Here is a 22,221-nt window from a genome sequence, read left to right as displayed (position 1 = left end):
ACTGAGAACTCCCACGTCGCCCCTAGTCACGCATGGCGGGACGCAAACATCCCCACATGTGGAGCGCTCTAAGAGGCCCACGATTAGCTCAGTGGTTCGAGAGGCTGAGGCCTCTCTCCGCTCCTCTCGTGGTGCGCCTTCTTTGGACTGAACATCGGTGGCGGATTTCCCTCCGGTATACCGTCCGTCCGTCCAGGGTCAACGGGCAATCATGCCCGAGAGCCGTCTTGCTTTCCCTCGGTTATCGGAGGCCCCATCCTTGACTCCCACCGAGCCTGCGGATGTACGTGGCCTCATCCTCGCTGCGGTCCGGAAAGTCCCTGCCGGCTTATCACCGATCGATACGATCGAGACAACGGCCCGGGCATTGAGTGACGTGGTTGCTGTAACCACTCGGGTTCTCCGACCTTAACCGGTCGATGTTCCGACGGCCCTTCCGCAGCGCCCGCCTCGCGGCCCGCACCGAAGACGTAACCGCCGGCGCCGTCGCGCGGCGCAACCCGCCTCTGAGCCTGCTCGCTCTCAGGCTCTTGGTCCCTCCGTCTGGGAGCCGGAGGTTATTGTGCAGGAGGGAGACCGGCCTCTCCCCCAAGACACGTGGGCCACCGTTGCTCGTCGTGGTCGTCGTCCTGCGGATCAACCGCGTACTAGCCCCTCGGCCGCGGGTCCCTCTACAGCCCGCCCGGGACAAGAGATACCACCGCGATCTGCGTCCCGGCGGTGCGTCACAGCCGCGCAGACGGCCGCTGCGTACGGCTGCGGTCACCTTGACCTGTTTTGGCGGTTCGCTCGACACAGCGACCGCCCTTTGTCAGGTTTGGCAAAGAGTTAATCTTGCCGACCTTGGGATCGAGAAGACCTCGATCCGGCGCGCGCGCACGGGTGGTCTTATAATAGAGATCTCCGGAGCAGACGGCCATGTCAAGGCTGACGCCTTGGCTGCCGCGATGCGCTCGGCACTTGAGGAGCACGGAGGAAATGCTCGTGTAGGTCGCCCAGTACAATTGGCCAAACTCCGCCTTGTGGGCGTAGAAGACTTCGTAGCCGAGGTTCTGTCTGCCATTGCGCTGGCTACTGGCTGCGACCAAACCAGCGTCAAGGTGGGACCCCTTAGATTTACGCGTGGCCTTGCTACGGTATGGGTGCAGTGCCCTCTGGTTGCGGCCAACATACTCTCCCGAGAGGGCCGTTTTTGTCTCGGCTGGTCTTCTGCCCGTGTCGAGCTACTTTAGCCCCGCGGACTCCAGTGCTTCCGGTGTCTCCAGTCTGGTCACACGCGCCTGCAGTGTACGGCGCTGGCAGACAGGAGCGCCGAGTGTTACAACTGCGGGGAGACTGGTCATCGGGCTCGCGACTGCAGCAACCCCACCCGGTGTTCTGCGTGCACCGCCCTTGGCCGAAACGCGAACTATCGCATCGGTAGTCGTCTATGCGCGGCTCCGGTACCGGCAACACGCCCGTTGCCGCGTGAGGCTTTCCAGCCGCAAGTAGAGCGGAGGTCTACTGCGGCTGATGAGATGGATCTCGACGCATCGCGCGACGCGACATAATGGCGCGAGTCTTACAGGCCAACCTGCACCGGTCACGACCGGCCCAAGACTTGGCCCTACAGTTTTGTGCGGAGAAGGAGATCGGTGTCGCCGTTTTCTCGGAGCACCATACGACACCTGATCATCCACACTGGGCAGGCAGTACCGATGATTCGTGCGCTGTGCACTGGCGCCCCCGAAACTGCCCCAACCCCTGTCGCCGCGTCGCTGCCGGGGAGGGTTTTGTGGCGGCTCAATTTGACACGCTAGTGATCTTTTCGTGCTATTTCTTCCCCAACCGGGACTTGATGGAATTCGAGACCTATCCCGATTGTCTCGGCGTAGCCATACGACCTTTTCTTCCCGGCGTGGTTATCGTGGCGGGCGACTTTAACGCCAAGTCGCCGGTTTGGGGAAGTTCGCGCAGCGATCGACGAGGCCGTCTTATGGCGTCGTGGGCGGACGGCGTTGGCCTTGCCCCCCTTAACGTGGGNTCCGTCCCAACGTGCGTCCGCGAGCAGGGTTCTTCTGTCATCGATGTGACATGAGCCTCTCCTGCAGCCCGTAGGATTGCACACGATTGGCGAGTGGATGCGGAAACTGAATCCTTATCTTACCACCGCTATATTCTCTTTTCTTTGGGGAGAGGAGTTCGCCCTCGGCCGGACCACACCTCAGCTTATTTCCCTAGGTGGAGCCAGTCTGAGCTGGATCTGGTCTCCTTCCAGGAGATCCTCCATGCCCACGTCGGGTTGTCCTCTACACGTCCCGCCACAATAGAGGATGCTGTCGACTGGTTTTGACGAGCCATTACTGAGGCGTGCAATGCCACTATGCCTCGATTTCGGGGAGCGAACCGCCACCGGGCGGTTTACTGGCGGAGCGAGGATATCGCTGAGCTTCGCCGCGCGTGTATCCGCTGTCGTCGCGTCCTCTTTCGGCGTCGCCCGCGTGCGAATGACGCTGAAATCGACCGCCTTAAGGGTGATCTGCGCACTGCGCGCAAGACCTTGCGCAACGCCATCCGTAGTGCAAAATCGCGAGCCTGGCAGGAGTTGCTGGACTCGGTTGAGCGCGACCNGTGGGGACGGCCGTACTTGGTCGTCATGAACCGACTTCNANCGTCNGCNCCTCCACTCACGGAAACCCTCGACCCTTTAATGGTGCGCACCGCACTAGACACCCTCTTCCCGGGGGGAGAGGACGAAGAACCGCGGGAGCTGATTTTACCCGCCGACTGGTCGCCGGACTTAGCGATCACAGAAGGCGAGATGCGCGNAGCCCNCCGACACGTCCGTCCTGGCACGGTGGCTCCTGGTNCAGATGGGCTAACGAACCACATTTTCGGCGCCGCTTACTACCCATTACGGCACCGGTTTCGGGAGTGTTTCACGCGTTGCTTCGAGGAGGGTCGGTTCCCAAGGGTTTGGAAGCGTTCCCGTCTCGTCCTGCTCAAGAAGCCTGGCAAACCGGACGGCCTACCGTCGTCCTACCGTCCCATTTGTTTGCTAGACGAGATGGGGAAGTTTTTAGAGAGGCTGATTGCCAGCCGCATACACCGCCATCTAAACGAGCCAGGGTGCGACTTGGACGACGCACAATTTGGCTTCCGAGTGGGCCGCTCGACTGTCGACGCAGTCCTGCGTTTTCGGCAGTGCACGGAGGAGATAATTGCCAGGGGCGGAGTGGCAAGTGCTGTCAGTATCGACATCTCCAATGCCTTCAACTCCGTCCCCTGGCGGGCTATTCTGTCGGCCATGGAGTGCCGGGCGTTCCCGGACTACGTCCGCGCCATCGTCGGGGACTACCTCCATGACCGTCAGATATCATACGTAGGAAGGGACGGTGGCCTCTACCACCGTCGCGTGGTGTGTGGCGTTCCTCAGGGGTCGGTTCTTGGGCCACTCCTGTGGAACATAGGGTACGACGAGGTACTGCGCGAGGAGCTTCCACCAGGGTGTCGCCTGGTGTGCTACGCGGACGACACCCTTCTTATTGCGGAGGGCCGTTCGCCTGCGGCAGCTGTTAACTTCGCCACGCTTGGCACCGAGGTAGTATTTCGTGCCATACAACGCCTCGGACTTCGGGTAGCCCCCGGAAAGACGGAGGTGGTTGCCTTCGTTGGCCGCCATCACGACCCATTACCCGAGGGTCTTCAACTTGCTGGAGCCCATGTGCCAATCCGTCAGCACATTAAATACCTTGGTTTGCTCGTGGACGGACAGTGGTCCTTCCGCGCCCACTTCCAGGCGGTCCTGAAACGGGGGGAACGGGTGGCTTCCTCTCTTGGGCGTCATATGCCCAACTTGCATGGCCCAGGTGAGCGTAGACGCCGCCTGTATGCGATGGTGGTCAACTCCATCGTCCTATACGGAGCACCGGTGTGGGCTGACGACCTCCTCCGCTCCAGGTGGGGGTGTGTCGCTTTCCGCCGCCTCCAGCGGACTCTGGCTTCGCCCCTGATATGCGCGTATCGGACGGTCTCGGGCGCCGTTGCCGGGATGCTCGCATGTACTCCGCCGTTCGAGCTGCACGCGCAGTGTTTAAGTCGGGTCTTCCGCGAGATGCGCGACCATCCACCGGATGATCCTCTTCTCGACCTCGCGGAGTTACGGCGCAATGCGCGCAAGGAGATGGTGCGGCAGTGGCGCGCCCGCGTGCGCGACCCTCGACTGCCGGCTCCGGAGGTTCGGTTTGCCCTGGCTCCCGTACTTCGGAAGTGGGTTGATCGGCCACATCGGGGCCAGTTAACATATCGGACGACACAGGTGCTCACCGGGCACGGTAGCTTCGATGAGTACCTGTGTCGAATTGGCAAGACACGTTTGCCAAAATGTGAGCACTGCGATGCAGCCGTTGACACGGCTCGCCACACGCTCACAGAGTGTCCTGCGTGGGATGAAGAGCGCAGGACCTTACGGGAGGTCGTCGGCCCAGACCTATCCTATCGCTTGCGGCCCTTTTCCGCGGCATGGCTACCGACATAGAAGTATGGGATGCGGTCGTCTCCTTTAGCGAAGCAGTAATGCTTGCAAAGGAGACGGCAGAACGAGACCGCGAACGAAGGGGAAATACCCCCATTTCTAGCGCTGAAGGAAAACCTTAGGGGTCTCTCACTCCGAGTCAAATGACTCGTCGGAGTACCTCCGGGTGCTCTTGATGTATATTTTGTATTCCGGGGTATGAACCTCGGGTCATACACCTGGCGGGAGGGAACTTGAAAGCGGGTTCAGGGCGTCGAGCCTGTTTATCTTAGCTCCGCCGCCTGACCTAAACCCTACAAAAGCGCCAGACGTCGAACATCTCCCTGGCAAAGAACAGTTTGGCCCGAACATCAGGCCCGGGGAGAGATCTTGTCACCGAAGCAGTGCTCCAGGGCCAGTACCGGTGGCAAGATTACATATCTCCCATAGTAAGTCCAACGAAAAAAAAAAGGTTAGGTTAGGTTAGGTCAGTGTTGCCATGTAACTCGAGACTGTGAGTTCGCTATGTTCTTTGTTCTCTTTCGAACTTGTTCGTAGGACGCCTTTTAATGACTGCTGTTATTTTGTTGTTTCAGGAGCAGAGAATCGGAGTAACCTCCACCGTGCTTTTATACTTTTATATTTTTATACTCTCTTTTTTTAAAGAATATAACTTTTCCTTTTTAACAGAATACTCTGCTCTTTTTTTTCTCACACGGTGTCCATTTTCTTATTCCCGATATAATCGGAACTTTTTGTAGAGTCCCGCCTCGGTAGTTGGTTTAGATCCCACCGCTACCACCAGCATTTGTTGGATGTCGGGGGGAAGGTTGGTCGGCGTGATAATTAAGTTCTACTGCTGTACTTATTTCAATATTCTTTATTGCTCCTGTTCCTTACAGTGCTGTTTACACGGCGGCTGCTCACTGTGGTACACTCTCCGGTTTGCGGAGCCACACAGTGAGGTAGCAGTCCTATCACAATCTTTGCCTTGCTTCATCTAAGCGATCGATTTATAGTAGATCGATCGCGCCGATTCAGCAGGCTCACCGGTTCTAGCAACGGCCGTGCTAGTTACTGGTGTCGACACATGCCGCGTTGCATTTCGGACAATGCGACAACGTGTCGCACCCCGTGGCAACCAGCAGTTCTTCCTAGAACTGTTGTTGCCCCGCAACCTAACCTAACCAGGTCATTGAGCAATCACAGTGATGGCACTTCACATTGCTCAATGGCCTTGCTTCCCTATTCTTTTACCGACCTAATTGCAGAATTGCTGCACAACACAAGTATCTTTTGGTGATAATGGGTTGTTTCACTAAGTAGGTGAAGGCGTTTTCTCTGAAGAATTATCGGGCGACGACTGTGGCGGAAGTATTTGTAAATCAGGTGATTTTGAGGTACGAGGTCTTGCTGGAATTGTACACAGATTAGGGGAAGAATTTTGAATCGCGTCTCCTTTTAAAGCTGGCATGAATTTTGGGCATTAAGAAACCGAGGACAACTGCAGTCTGATGGACAGGTGGAAAGTTAGCATCGGACGATTGCTCAGTACTTATCTAAATTTGTGAAGGAAAGTCAGAGGAATTGGGATCGTTGGATTCTTATGTTCCTTTTGGCTTATAGGTCTTCCAGGCATGAGGCGACGAGAGTGACTCCTGCGGAGTTATGTTTTGGGCAAGAGCTCTGCCTTTCTCTGGATTTGCTTCGAGGAACGCCCTCGAATTTTTATTTGGAAGCATCGGAAAGGTATGCCCAAGAACTGCGTGAATAGCTTGATGAGGTTCACCAAAGTGTTAGGGAACGTTTGCGGTTAATGTCTGATAGGGCAAAACTGCGATACGATCGAAAGGCTAGTCATACTTTTTTTTGAAGTAGGTCAGAAGATGTGGTTTTTCAATCCGCGTCGAAGAGAAAAGCTCCGAAATTGCAGAGAAGTTGGGAAGGTCCTTTTGAAGTCGTGAGGAAATTGAGTGATGTTGTATACTGCATCCGTCGCTCGCCGAGATACAAAAACAAGGTAATGCACGCGGACAGGGTAGCTTCTTTTTGTAAGACGTTGGAGCACACATCGGAACCATATCCGGGTGAGAAGAGGGAAAGTTGTTGAATTCAAATAAGGAATATTTTGTATTAATTAAAAAAAATTGTTTTTGCGTTTGGATACTCGTTGTTTTGTTTGTTTTTCTTTTCAAAACCTATTTTTTCCCTTCCTATTCCTGCATTGTCGAGGACGTCGGGAGATGGCGACGTCGTGTTACTCCATGCCGTTTCATTACGTTTAGCTTTATTGTATTAAAGAAGACCGCCTCGCTCACGGTTTTTTCCCGTGAGATAAAGCAAATGCTGAGGTGAGGACTTGAGGTGTCAAGGACAATGAGTCCACGGGAGCTTTTCCTTCTCCCTTGTTTGAAGTCGCGAGGACGCGGAAGACGCTCCATCCGGTCAGTTCAAGATCCTACGGCAGCAGCTCAGGAGAGAGCTGGAAGACCTGAGTTTCTGTAATCGTCGGGACGACGATTTGAAGAGGAGGAGAGCAGTGTTACACTGCAAACACCTCGTGCATGTCGCTCGCGCCGAGTGAACACGCGCGAGCGATGCGTCTGTTTGTCGCCGGGCGACGGGGTTGTTGTAAAGAAAACACGAAGCTCGAAGCTGTCACGGCGCGCCTCGATAATTCACTCGGAATTGTATTGTCGCTGTAGTTCGTGTTTTAATAAAGTGTTGTAAAGAGAAGTCGCGTTCTTCTTTCCTTGCCGCGGGTGCGTGCATCGGTCTCAAAGTCTGTCGAAAAGAGTTTTCTCGCTCCTGCGAGCGTGACAATATATATGTACATATATATATATATATAATATATATATATAACAAAACGTATACGATGTCGGACAATAAGACTTTATTTATGATATTTCTTTTGTTTATACTTTTTTAACGAACAACGAGCGACGGTTAAAAGTTGCAGATTGTTGTTTAGGAAGGTGTCCTTGACAACATATGACAAGGTCATTGACCTTCGAAGGTGCTCCATTTTTCTGAATATTTACCAAATATAAAAATAATACTAACATTGCACAAATAATACTAACATTGCACAAATAATACTAATAAGTTGCACAAATATTTCGCTGGAGTGGCACGTAAAATTGGCACATAAAATTTTCTCACTGTCGAAATATGCTAACATAGAACATGCCGGAACGTGCATGTTCACGTGTGTCGTCATGCAATTACAATGGACGCATTCAGCAGAACAATGCTGAGTTGTCGTCTTGTCAATAATCGACGTTAATTGGATGGTTCTAACAGTAAGAGCCAATCACGTCCGATTGCTACAAAGAAGCTTTTTCCGCAGCAAATTACTTATCTTCTGTTAAGGCCATCGCACATAAAATTAAGAACATAAGACGTTGCTGTAAGGAAATTGACCAATCAGAATGTATCCTATATCCCCACTACTTTTGGATGTAAATTTCTGATTAGTCAATTTTTTTACTGCTACGTCTCATGCTCTTATGTACACAGCGCGTCAAGAATTCGAAGAGTAGGAGCGGGATCGGAGGGCAAGCGGGACGGTTGCTCGTCAACAAGCGCCGTACGAATCCGACGGCCTGCTTGCCCTCCGATCCCCACACCTGCTCTTCGAATTTTTGACGCGCTGTGTACAGTCGCGGTCACTGAATCGTTTTGTGGACGCGGACAACTAGAGATAAAAGGGACGGTATTCCCTAGCAGTAAGTACTGCCAACGAGCGCCGTACCAACTAACTGTAACAGATCTTGATGAATTGACCAATTACGTTAGTCGATTGATTATTGTGATAAATGTAAATGGTCAATTTCGCGAGATCTACGAGCTGCGACTCGTGCTTGCGTCTTATGCAGAATGGCTTTACGCGCAATGCAGTGGCCAATCAATGAGACGCAAACGCAGGTCGCAGATCTCGCGGAATTGACCATTTACGTTTGTCACATTAACCAATCAACTAACGTAATTGGTTAATACATCGAAATCTGCTACAGTTAGTTAGTACAATGCCCGTTGGCAGTACTTACTGCTAGGGAATACCGTCTCTTTTACTCCTAGCCCCTCGCGTCTACGAAACAATTAAGTAACCGCGACTGTACTTTTATACGTGAACGTGAAGGCCATTACCTACGCTACCAACGTCGCCACATTACTAGCTTCAACATACTTGTCGAATATAGAGATCAAAATGCGACTCCGTCATTTTGCGGTTATGTGGACTTCATTGCTATATCTTTAATTTTTATTTTGTATAGTATTATTATAAAATCATACTTAATTTTTTCAGTTTTCTATTCTATATTGTTTTTTTTTTGTCTAAATACGTTTAAAAAATTTTTTTTTTTTTTAAATTAAATAAAAAGCTGATAATTATATATGTATATATAAATTATAAATAAAATAATTATATATATAAATAATAATAGTTAAACATATTGTTAAATACTCTTTAGATATAAATTAAATATTGTATTTATAAATATGTATATAAATATATACTTTTTATATGCAAATAATGTAAAAAACTATTTTTTAAAAGAGATATCAGATATATGATGTCCTAAAAATATTTAAGATATATCAGATAAAGAGATATCTCAAATAAAAACAATTAAAACTAAAATTTACCAGCAAAATGATATCTGATTTAGATCTCAGATATACTTTGCTGTGTAGAAGTATATAGTATTTTATAAACCAGGTTGTATAGAGAAAGAATTGTTGTATTGTGTAAAACAGGTTTGAGAGAAAAAGAAGTTTTTGTATTAAAAAAGAATGTTTTGTAGTATATAATTTTGTAGAGCAGGTTTTATAGAGAAAGATTTTTTTGTATTGTGTAAAACAGGTTTTAGAGAAAGAAAGTTTTGTAGTATTAAATCAATTTTTAATTTAGTAACTTATACACAATACGTACTTCCGCTATCTTTTTGGCAGCGAAGATGGGCATTCAGACCCACAGGATTCTCTGTTCAAGCGCTTGTTCAATTGAGTTAGTCAGATCAGGTTACGGTTCGATAGATGCCTAGAGCGGCGCCACGTTACGGATCAATCCAACCGCGTGATTGATCGATCGAGAATCGAAAAGCACGTTAATTTAAAAAAGGTGCGCTGCTGCTCAGTTAAAGCGTGCTCAATGTAAGCGATAGTGTTTACGTGTTTTCCGGCTTCTTGCTGCGTTGTTTTTCTATCTCTAGTTCAATGAGAACCGACAGGGCAGCAAGACAAGTGCGAGAAGAATTAGGAGAAGCGAAAGTTTCCTTTGTACTTGCGATCGCGAAAAAAATCGATCTCGGCGATCGTAAATTAGCAGTTTGAGTGATGATGCAAGTTGAGTGGAATTGTTCGAGAACTCTTCTCCATGCTCAATCCAGTTTGAGCGTCGTAATTGTTTGCGATATATTTCTGTTCTTGTGCTTTGTTCTCTGTGAGAATCCGCCATCATTGCTTTTCGCATCCGCGAATTTCATATCTATACGCAAAGATCAGTTTTTGTGAAACCTGAGACGGCGAGTGCAATAAACTGAAGTAATTTTTAACAACTCCATAAGTGCATTGCTCAAACCTTCTATCATCAGAATCCTCCGATTCTTATTGGCTCATGCGAGCCGAATCTTAGCACTCAATCCGCAAGTTCTGCAGCGCCGCTCCGCGCCGGAACATCCTCTTTCCACAGAAAGATAGACAGATTATCCTCTTCTGAGCGGAACAGCCGCTCATCTCGTCGAGTCCCCATCCTCAGAGGATATTGGCTCCACTAGGTCCCACACGCAGAGTTCTGTGTGCTTCACGGCCTGGCAACCCATATCCCCTCGTCACCCGTAAATAGAACGGACATGCGCTCTACTAGCCTTTCGGTCTTTGGATCGCTGTCAGAACCGGGGATTTCGATGAGCATCCCCCGTCTTACGCCTTCTTCATGTTGACATCAGAAATTTTTATATCCGTCAACCTAATACTCGCCATTGCTTTTTGCATGACCTCAGCGTAAGACTGACCCTTGACGGAGCGGTCCACCAAAAGGTAAACTGCGCGGCCTGGGACGCGGCTCAGCGCCGTCACTTCTTTCTTCTTTTCGGTCTCCCTACCGGGTAACTGGAGCGGATCTAGAACCCACCGCGGCAGGAAGGGCTGCTGCAGGAAGACCACCACACCCGGTTGTCGAAGCACGCGTCGCCCTCCTGCGAGCGTGGATCTCGACAACCTATGACCACGACCATGTCTCCTTCTACGACACAGCTGGGAACATCAGTGTTTTTCTTCATCTAGATCGGTTGGTAAACAAAACCTAACGAGCCCGATCTGCCCGGGGGTTGGAGTGCTTTTAAGGCGGCACTCACTCGCCTTTGACGTGGATACTTCATCAGGTTTACTGGAGCACTTTATAGGCAGCTCCTTTCCCACAGGAGCGACCACCCCACCCTCAGTATCCACCGCTGTTTGTCCGCGACTGCTTATTCCCCCCGAAGGGGTTATTCGCAGCTAACCTCAGTACTTGAGGCTGTTCCCCTATCCGCAACCCCCGTTTCCGTTCCCGTCGCCCGGGAACCTTTTTTTTTTTTACGTGAGAGAAATCCTTTATGGATACCCAGACCCTGGGGGAAGGGCCAGAGTTATGCGGGAATCCCCCTTTCCACCCGCAAGTGGAGGAGGTGTACCCGCTAAAACTCCCACGGTGTGTCTTCCTCGCTCTTAGTAGAAGGGGACCCGGGATTCCATTGTAAGGATGCACGCGGATCCCTTCCTGGAGCTGTTAGCTTTCGTGAGGAGGAGAATGATTGATTGAGAAGAGGTTCTCGTTCATGTCTCCTCCCCAAGCGTTGGTCGCTCCAACCTTTAAGTTGATGTCACCACGGGACACACACCGTGATGACACCCCGTCTCTTGGGCCGTGTGCAAGACGAGCCGAGGTCCCCCCTCTCGGCTCGTCACGGCCCCGCGGCGGCTACTGAATAAAAACACACACACAACCGTGGTGGACGGTACCCCCACGGCAATTTCAGCCGCCGCCCGCTTGTTCACGCGTCCTAGACGCGGCCCCGGGATCGGTGGGCTAACGAGAGGACCGGCTCCTCTCAACGCCCACCGTCCCGCAATATACAATTGAGTCTCCCCTATTTTCCTCACAAAGAGAAAGGGGAGACTCATTTTCAGGTGGGGGGCGCGCCACGACCCCTAGGACGTACGCGGGAAGCGGGGGCCCCGCCACCCGCTCGCGCACGTCTTCGGGGTCTCCCCAGAGGGAGAGGTAGTCTCTCCCTCTCTCGTTCGGCTGCCTCCTTTTGCTCCATCACCGCGGAGCAAAAGGAGACAACCGTTTCCCACTCGTCTCTCTCCCTGAAGGCCAATGCCCGTAACAGGCCCTCCAAGAAGAGGTCATCTCCTATTTTGGCGACCAGCTCTCGGCGCTCCGGAGCCCACCGTGAACACTCTTCCACGGTGTGCTCCACCGAGTCGCTGGCCGCCCCGCACGCGTGACATTGCGTCGTTGACTCGCGTCCGATGCGACACAGGTACTCACCGAAGCATCCATGCCCGGTAAGCATCTGCGTCACGCGGTAGGTGAGGCGTCCGACCTCGTTGTCCAACCACACTCGTAAGTGGGGTCGGACGACCCGGACGACTTCCTCAGCGTCCACGTTTGGCCAAGAGCTGCTCCCAACTAAGGAGCAGTTGTCGCCGGGCTTGGCGCTCCGACCTGGCAAGGGCCTGCTACAGAGCATCCCTTGCAAGTCCCACCCGCTGGAGTTCGACCCGGCGAGAATATCTCGCCGAGTACATGCCAGCAAGGAGGGCAAGGGGAGGCATCCCCGCCAGTATGCGCGCCGTCTCTCTCGCCACCGTACGGAAGCCGCATATCACGCGAAGGGCTGCTGCTCGTTGGGAGGCGCGGAGCGACGCAAACTTATTCCGCGCTCCCGCCCTCGCAGCGGCTTCCGTCCACAACGGTGCCCCATACAGAGCCACCGAGTGGACCACGTTGGCGTAAAAACGGCGAGCTTTATGCTTCGGTCCTCCAAGGTTCGGTTGAATACGTGCCAGGGCGTTGGCGACCTTCCGAACCCGGGGGACCAGGCGAGCAAAGTGCTCGTCGAAGCGCCACTTCGGGTCGAGGTAAAGACCAAGGTACTTAACAGTCGTACCTACCTCGACCCGTGCTTCACCTACGGAGAGACCGAGCGCTGGGGGCCGTCCACGGAAGTGGTTGAAAAACCACATGGCTTCCGTTTTGTGGACGGCCACTTTAAGGCCCAGTCTCTCGATGCGGTCAACGACGCAATTCGTCTTTTTGCGCAGGGGAAATGCATTTACGCACACTCTGACCCAAATTAATGTGGGCCAGAGTAGTGTGGGACTCACCCCACCAGAGCGCACTCCGGTGGGGAATACTCACTAAAACCCCTGCGGTGTCCACCTTCTGCCCTTTTAGGGCTGCCCCGGTACCTCATTTTAGAACAACCCAGCGGCAGCCTGATAGGCATGAGGACTTTCGCCCTCCTATCTTTAAATGGAGGAGCTTTGCTCCTCCACGATCGGAAGGAAAGGGGACACAGCCTCTCCCCCGCCGTCTGCAGGCCGAGTGCAATGAGAGAGAAACCTCTCACGGCCTCACGTCAAACGCCGAAGCGGACTTGACCCCATGATAGTAGTATTGACCTCCCTATTGTCTCGAAACGCGAAACAAGAGGGAGGTCCTCCCCCCACACTGCGCTCAGCCACCGCTGAGTTGAGCCCAACTAGGGCTCAAAACAACAGGGACCGGGCTTCCTTTTAACATTGCCTGGTCTTTTAAAGGAGAACCAGGCACCACCTACTATATCTGGTGCTTAACGCACCAGATATACGGAGGAGCGGCTCCCCGGATCCTTATATCGGAGCCAGGGAGAACCGCATCCTTCCTACCCTCGTCAGCATTTACTAACGGGCACGGAAGCCCCCCGGCCGATGGCCGAGCACCGAGCTCCACCCATTCGGTGGGAGGACTCCCGGCCCGACTCCTCACAGAGAGGACACCCCTCATCCTCTGTACAGCTGGCCGCTCTGTGCCCCGGCAGACCACAGCGATAACAAAGATCACTGCGGTCGACCTGGCTGGAGCACAGAGCCCTGCAGTGCCCAGGCTGGAAACACCTGTAGCACTGCAGGGGGCGGGGGCGGAGTGCACGCACCCTCGCCACCACCCAGCCCGGCAATTTGCCTGCTTTAATCGCCTTGGCCGCCGCCTCAGCTGGGCAGGGAACCAAGGCGATTCCACCCACGGGCTGGGAGCAACGCAGGGATACTACCCTAACACCACTCCCGCCACCGTACTCTGCCACGAACTCTTTCGAGATGTCGTCCTCCGTGGTGAACTTGTCCAATCCCGAAAATAATATCTCCACGTTTCGGGATGGACGAGCCACACTGACTCCTTCGGGGAGAACCTCTTTCAACTTGGTGGCAAGGAGATCCGCCTTGGATTTGCGGTCCTCCCCTCCCACCTCCAATAACAAGTGCCCCTCCAGGGTCCAACGGACCCTGGAGACGCCCGCCGACCTAGGGTCCACCTTATTCCTCGCGTCTCGAAGGACTTGGGCATACGACATGCCCTCCCCTTCGAGACGCAAGGTGACCGCCTCAGTACGCGGAAGTACTCTGCGGGGTGGCCGCTGGCTTGACGAGGGTGGGGTCAAAGGAGAGGAAGACTCCCCTCGACCGGCACCAACGGCCGTCCCCCCACCCTTTGTAGGCGCCTTGGTGGCCTTTACCACCAGCTTCTTCTCCTTCTTCTTCTTCTTCTTCTTTCTCTTCTTTGTCGGCTCTTTTTCTTCCGCCTGTGCCCTAACAGGAACAGGCGGGAGAATCGGAGATTTCTTACTAACAGGGGGGGGGGCGTCTCGGGAGCCCCCGCTCCAAAAGTTTTTGGAGCTCCCCCGAGACGGTGCACCGCACCACCCTCTCAATCTCCTCCAGCCAGGAGGAAGGAATCTGACTCTCTCTCCTGACCGGAGTGGAGCATGTAGCTCCTTCCGGCCTCGGCATGGAGACGTCGGCGATGGCACGCACCGACGTCTCCATATTCTCATGAAGCGCGTGAAGCGACCGGGAAGTCTTATTATGGACCCCCTCGATCGCCGCACGCGCCTCCACCACATCCTTCCTAATTTCGTTTAGGTCAGCGAGGTTACGGCAACTATGTTCTTCAATATCATCGCTGACCTGAACAATTGCCTCCATAATATTTCGCTCGGAGGCAACTTGCCTCCGAGCAACCTTCTTCTCTATACGTTCGGCTGCGTTGGCGACACTATTTTTGACCTTGTCGAAAGCCTCTCGGAAGCTGTACCGAGATTGGAGCTCTATCAAACCCTCAAGGATCCTCTCCCGGAGCTCTCTCGGCCTGCCCGCTTTTTCCTCCCTGGACATTTTGGAGCGACGACAAAGTCGCTCCCAAAGCTCGTCCAGGGAGTCAGCCACGTGGTCAAAGAGGGCGCCGATGCCCATCGTAACGAGGGAGCAATCGGCTACTCCCAAACCCTCTTGAAGAGCCGACTCCAGGCTCTTGTCAGCCTTGCGCTTTTCTCTTTGCTCAGCTACGGCGGTAGCAGATTGTTCAGAGGGGCCCGCCGTCAACCCCTCCTTCTGCCCTTCGTTGGATAACGACGCGGCGGGAGCAGGGACAGTACTCCCACCGTGCCGGCCCCTGAGTGTCCGATCACTCTGGGGCTGTAAGTCCTTCTTTGTCTTGCTGTCCATCATATTTTCTACTTAGTTGGTTTTACATCGGTGTTTTCCTTCACCTAGATCGGTTGGTAAACAAAACCTAACAAGCCCGATCTGCCCGGGGGTTGGAGTGCTTTTAAGGCGGCACTCACTCGCCTTTGTCGTGGATACTTCATCAGGTTTAATGGAGCACTTTATAGGCCGCTTAGTCCCCCCGAAGGGGTTATTCGCAGCTAACCTCAGTACTTGAGGCCGTTCCCCTATCCGCAACCCGGGGACGCGCTTGGTGGCAGTCAGCTCTGCCCTTGGTAGGCCGGGGCTGTCCCCCCGACTCCCAAACCGAGAATCCCCCCAAACCTAACCTAATTTAACCTAACCTAACCTAACTTAACCTGTTTTAAAACTATCAGTAATTGTCACGATGCACATTGTTTGTTATTTGTACTGTACTTACTAGTATCGTGTCAAACTGTACGGTTACGAATACTTCGGTGTCGAATTGTACGGTATTAAATAATCTGGTGTCGCATAATTTGGTGTCGAATAATACGGTGTTAAAATAAATCAGGTGTCGAATCGTTGAGTGTCAAATAATTTTTTTGTTTAATATTTTTGTGTCAAATCGTACTGTGATCAACAAAGAGACCTTATTGTGTATTAACTTATTGTAAGTTACATTTCTTCCAAATAATATCAATGCACTAAAAGATTCTTATTTTTTTAACACTCGATATCATTCCTATTTTTTATCACTCGACAAAAAATAGGAATCTTTTAGTGCATTGATCTTGGAAAAAATTTAACTTACAATTTGTAAAATTCTTTCTTTGTAAAATTCTTATTCCTGTAAATAATCTAAGATAAATGTTTACAAAAACGGACTCAGTCCCGATGACTTTGACCTTGACATATGTTGTCAAGGACATATCCCTGAGTAACAATTAAAAAGTTTTAGCCGCCGCTCGCTCTTCATTAAAAAGTTATGATTTTAAAAAGTTAAGTGTATTAAAGTTACGTATACTGTCTAAATACACCTAAATATGCATATTTTTATATATAGAGAATTTACAAATAAAATAGTACAAGTACGTTCAATTATTTATATTTAGAACTTCAGAAAGAACTTTGATATAATAAAGAACACGTGAGAATTTATAGGTATAAGAAGTACTAAACAGTAAAAGTGGTAAATATGTAAACATTCAGAAGAAACATTCACGTACTATGTTGTAAGCGTGTAAGCAGAGAGGCTGCGCCCCCCGCAGAGAAAAGGGCTCGACCCCTGCTCTCCCCTTTGCGGAAAAATAAGAAACAACTTCCGGTTACATGTCGCTTTATGTCGATAGTATATACATAGTTTTTGGCGACACTTAATCAGAAGTCGTTTTTTAGTTTTCCTCGAGGGGGGAGCAGAGGAAGAGGCGGAGCTCCCTATCCCCTGCGAGGGGGCGCAGCTTCCTTCTTGCCTATACGCTTACAACACGAACAAAATGTACATGATGTCGGAAAATAAAAATTTATTTCTGAAACTTCTATTGTTTGTAACTTTTTAATAAACAACGAGCAACGGCTAAACCTGTTTGATTGTTACTCAAAGACATGTCCTTGACAATATATGTCAAGCCTAAGATCATCGAGGCTAAGTCTGTTTTTGTAAACATTTAGTAAACAAATTTACTAAATAAGTAAATAAAATATCAGCATATCTTGACATTAGAATTATTTATTGTGATAAAAAATCCAAAGTTTATGCCTTCGCGTTTAGTCATTGCTATTGACTTTTACTATGTATAGTAGAGTGCACTTAAGGAGCTCACTGTCGCGCTTTAAATACAAACACTATGAGATCTGTTGAAAAAGTCAGTAAAGCAGTAGGGATAGTGAACTGCATGTACTACAGTAGTGCAGTATTATGACGCTTTTCAGACACTGTCTACAATAATTTTTAAACTTTTTACAAATCACAAATTTAGTCACTTGTACTACACTGCACTAGTGCATAGTAAACCTGTCGAGAGCGGTGCATTGGACATCGTTCAATTGAACACGTTACAAATAAACACAAAAGTTTTGACACGGTTCAATTAGACACGTTGCATGTAGACACGTAAAAAAATGCGCACCGTTTATTTGTACACAGAAAGATGCGCACCGTTCAATTAGACACCATTCAAATGCGCACCGTTTAATTGGACATCGTTTAATTGCACACTAATCATTTAGACACAGAACGATACGCACCGTTTAATTAGACACCGTTCAATTAGCCATCGTTCAATGAGACATTGTTCACTTAGACACCGTTTAATTAGACACCGGTAATTTGCGCACCATTTATTTGAACACGAAGAATCTTCGTATTTGAACGCTTAAAAGATTCATAATTTGTGTAAATATGTAACAGATGAAAAAAATAAAAAAGAAAGTAAAAATTGCCAATTATATGACAGTAGAAACACAGATAAGGTTTGGTTAGATTGTTTTGGGGAAAGGGTGTAGGGGAAAGGGCGGAACTTCTCCTTTGCCTACACGTGTACGATAATGTGTACTGCAAACATTTTTACTTCTGAAATGTACTACTTCTTTTTGTTTTTTAAAAAGTAGTTTTTTATGCAAGAATAGCTTTTATGCAAGTTTACTTTTTTTTATTTTTTTCCTATCTGTTACATATTTACACAAATTATGAATATCTTTTAAGCGTTCAAATACGAAGTCTCTTTGTGTTCAAATAAACGGTGCGCAAATTACTGGTATTTAATTGAACGGTATCTAAGTGAACGTTGTCTAATTGAACGGGGCGCATCTTTCTGTGTACAAATAAACGATGCGCAAGTGAACGGTATCTAATTAAACGGTGTACAAATGCACGGTGTTCAATTGCACGGTGCGCATTTGAACGGTGTCTAAGTGAACGGTGTACAAATGCATGTTGTCCAATTGCACGGTGCGTAATTAAACAGTGTCTAAGTGAACGGTGCGCATCTTTCTGTGTACAAATAAACGGTTCGCAATTTAACGGTGTCTAAATAAATGTTGGAAAAATTAATTCATATCTCAAAAAATTTTTTGAACTACTTTTTATGACTAAAATCTTAATACTATAATACTTTTTTAACGACTGATCAACGGTGCGCATTTTGTTGCGTGTCCAAATGCAACGTGTCCAATTGAACAGTGTCTAAGTGAAAACCACTTAAAACTGTCTACTTGTTTTTTTATCTGCGATGATAAAGCTATTATTGAACATTTTATATATAATTCCTATGTAACGTCATATATCTTTTTTAAATACAGGGCGATTCAGGCTAGCTTAGTGTTATACCAAGAGAGTACAACAGGATCTATTGGAGATACTACAAATTCAGCAAATATAAGTGAAAACGAAGACAGCGATTCTCTTGAAGGTACGGCAGAACAATTAAGACTAGCGTTGAAACTTTCCGAACAACAACAAATAGAAGAGGAGCAACGACGATTGGTGGAAGAAGAAACATTTCGTCAAGTATTGGAGTTATCTTTGACTGACAAGTAAATTTTTAACAGTGTGCAACAGTGATAAAAAAAGAAAGACACAAAGATGTATTATAGCACAATGTATGTATCGTTACGGACCCAGTTTGTGATCAGTATCCAATTGTTGATCAGTCGTTAAAAAAGTATTACAGTATTAAGATGTTGGTCATAAAAAGTAGTTCGAAAAATTTTTTGAGATATGAATTAATTTTTCCAACATTTATATCTTTTTTTGACTAATGTTTATGACTAAAAGTTTACTATAATACTTTTTTAGCTAATTGATCAAAAATTGAGTACTGATCAAAAACAGGGTCCGTGACAATATATGTATATACAGTGTCCTATTTGAAGCAGAACTATGATCTCAAGAATCTATTAGATCACAAAATGTTTCAGACAAAAGTTGTACGGATTTGACTAGGAAAATGATGATTTAAAAAAACTTTTTAGGCTCTCTAAATTCTAATAAGAAAATTACAGAATAAAGTCATACGAACCGCTTTTTTAGAATGTTATGCAGAAATATATAGTATATATATGTATACACATATGTATATATGTATTTACGTGTAAATTATTACACGTGAAATTTTGAATTAAAAATACAATTCTTAAATTCATATAAGATGCTATTTTTGCATCACATATATGATAGACCCCGAACACCCCCGTAACTAATTTTTAAAATATTGCAACAAAAACTCAGCCAGGAATCGAACCTGGAATCTCTGGCTTTCCGGGCCGTCGCCTTCCCTGTTAGGCCACCGAGGCACTTGGAGCTCGTCTTGCTATACTTAATACATGTATCAAAGATAGTTTTTGATAATAATAAACGCATTTTTATAAGACCGGCGTGATTTAAAGAAACTTTTCAGGCTCTCTAAATTCTAATAAGAAAAAATTACAGAATAAAGTCATACGAGTCGCTTTTTTTAAGATGTTATGCAGAAATATATAGTATATATATGTATACACACATATATATATATATATATGTGTATACATATGTGTATACATGAAAATGATGATATTATCAATTTTGTTGTAGATGGCGCCTTTAAGATGTTATTATGACGGTCATTTTTTAATGGAAGTTGATTTTTTTCTCGAAATAAATATTTTAGCTGACAATAAGACAAATACAACGGTTTTTCTATTTTTGAATTTAGATTATTTTTCACTGTGGTTTAGTGTTCCAACGTTTGTTAACTAATTGAATTTTAAAACGCTTTTACTCTTACAGAGTGTGTAACTTCAAACCGCTCTCTACTTCAGTCTCTCTCTCTCTTTTTCTTTCTGCTGCTGCTGTGTGTGTCACGACAGAGATAAGGACTCCGCGGTTTGTTACTTCCACGGCATTTAACCCATCAAACTCTCTCTGCTGTGTGTGTGTGTACGCGCGCGCGCGTGTGTGCGCATGACATCCAGTCAAGTGACTAGCAAGATCATCCGATCTCATTTCTCTAGATTTTTTTCTGTGGAGATTTCTGAAGGATGCTGTTGTCAGTCACTCACCAATCACTCGAGAAGATATGGAAAATCGCATCAGCCGTTCTGAACCGGGGTCCTTATCTCTGCTGTGACACACACACACAGTAGCAGCAAAAAAAGAGAGAGAAAAAAAGAGAAAGAGACTGAAGTAAAAGGCGGTTTGGGATCACGCATTCTGTAAGAGTGGAAGCGTTTTCATTCAATTAGTTATTAACATTGGAATGCTGTAACTCAGTGAAAAATAATCCAAATGCAAAAATATAAAAACCCTTGTATTTGTCTTATTGTGAGCTACAACATTTACTTAAAAAAAATCAACTTTTATTAAAAAAAATAACCGCCATGATAAAATCTCACAAATGGCGCCATCTACAACAAAATTGATAATATCATTATTTGTTTCTCTCAAATCCGCAAAATTTTCATCTAAAACATTTTTTGATTCAAGCATCGGTTCTTGAGATATATCACTGTTTCGCTTCAAATGAAACATTCTATATATACATCTGTGTATATACAGGATGTCTGAAAAATGTTGACACAACCGAAGTACAAAGGTAGATTAGATTACTCTGAACTGAAGTCATGTATTATTTTGCAAAATTTGCAATAATTATTAAGTGATTAAGTAATACATGTGATGTAATGAGCGCGTGGTAAGGGATGGTCTGGACCCTGTAGGCGTATATGATTTTCAGCTGTAAAGAAAAATGGCTTCATGTAATCTTCTAAGAGATAAAGAGAGCAAGAGGCGGAGCAAACAAAAGAGTGGCGAGTAACACAGCTTTTCGTGATTAGCTGATTTTCACAAATAAAAATACACGCCTACAAAATCCGGACCATCGCTTACCAAGCGCTTATTAGATCACATGTATTAATTAATTACTTAATAACTATAGCAAATGTTGCAAAATGATACATGACTTTTCGGTTCAGATTAATCTAATCTACCTTTATACTCCGACTGTGTCAAAAATTTTCAGACATTCTATATATATATATATATATATGTGTGTGTGTGTGTGTATGTGTGTGTGTGTGCGTGCGTGAGTAAAAAATTTTTTTCAGTTTTCCAAAAACTTTTCCTACTATTTATAAATTGGAAAAATGTGTTTAATTTGACACATATCTTTTGAGCGGTTATTTGGTAAACAATATTTATTACAAAGCAATAACAGAAATACAAAAAAGTTGAGGTATCTGTCATTTAAAATCTGGTTGAGCGTAAGAAGCAATAATTTTTTAAATAAAAATTGTTATTAAGATATATGTGTAGTTTTACAAGGCAGATAAAACATGTAGAAAGAAAATAGTAATTTTAAGTGTATAATTTAAAATTTGGTATTCCTTTTTTTAACTTTGTAAAAACTGAAAATTCGTTAAAATCGCAATTTAGTGGACAAAATTAATTGTAACATGATCTCTTTTTGATGCTTGTTCTAATTAGTTAAATGTTAAATTTATGTGAAATGGTGTTGTCATTTATTAGTTCTTATCATTTACAAACTAGTTGTTAATAAACAAAAGTTAAAGTTGCTACAAGATCCGAACAATTTGGAGTGTACCGCTTTACATTTAAAATGTAGTTCATTAGACAATTGTGTTTTACCAAACAGACTGTAAATAGAGCATGTAAATGTATAGTTTTACGTAGATTTTTTAAAAATCTTATTTTTAACAAGATTATGCAAAGCGAAGTTTTGCATTAAACTTCTATGCTATACTTTCAGGACATCGTCTCGTTCTTTTGTGATATCCTACATAAAAATAACAAAACTGGCAAAGGGGGATGAAAAATATTAAGAAGTCTACTATACAATTACAAGTTCTAATGTAATTATCATATCTTGCTTGTGAGTACTAAATTTCAACATTGAGAAATTTCAGTCAGGTTTTACTGATCTAGTATTAAATGTTTAATTTAACATTGGAAGGTTTAGTAAATATTATTATTCTCATTTATACTTTGTTAATTTTAAATTCACTTACAATTCACT

At 46.9% G+C, this 22,221-nt stretch overlaps 1 protein-coding gene across 1 annotated transcript in view; it reads left to right on the top strand.

Annotated features, from left to right (window-relative positions):
- The window catches only part of LOC109859843 (ankyrin repeat domain-containing protein 13D-like), a 68,095-nt gene extending 48,436 nt beyond the window's left edge, over positions 1-19,659 (top strand). Inside the window, exon 2 of the mRNA XM_020438449.1 lies at positions 18,512-19,659. Within this exon, the coding sequence (XP_020294038.1) occupies positions 18,512-18,749 (238 nt within the window). The 3' untranslated portion in view covers positions 18,750-19,659. The remainder of the gene's footprint in view (positions 1-18,511) is intronic.
- The last annotated feature ends 2,562 nt before the right edge of the window (positions 19,660-22,221 follow it).

This window comes from Pseudomyrmex gracilis, unplaced genomic scaffold (genome assembly GCF_002006095.1).
Source record: "Pseudomyrmex gracilis isolate BER0280 unplaced genomic scaffold, ASM200609v1 scaffold_293, whole genome shotgun sequence".
Lineage (NCBI taxonomy): Eukaryota > Metazoa > Arthropoda > Insecta > Hymenoptera > Formicidae > Pseudomyrmex > Pseudomyrmex gracilis.
This window is presented reverse-complemented; position numbering and strand designations above follow the sequence as displayed.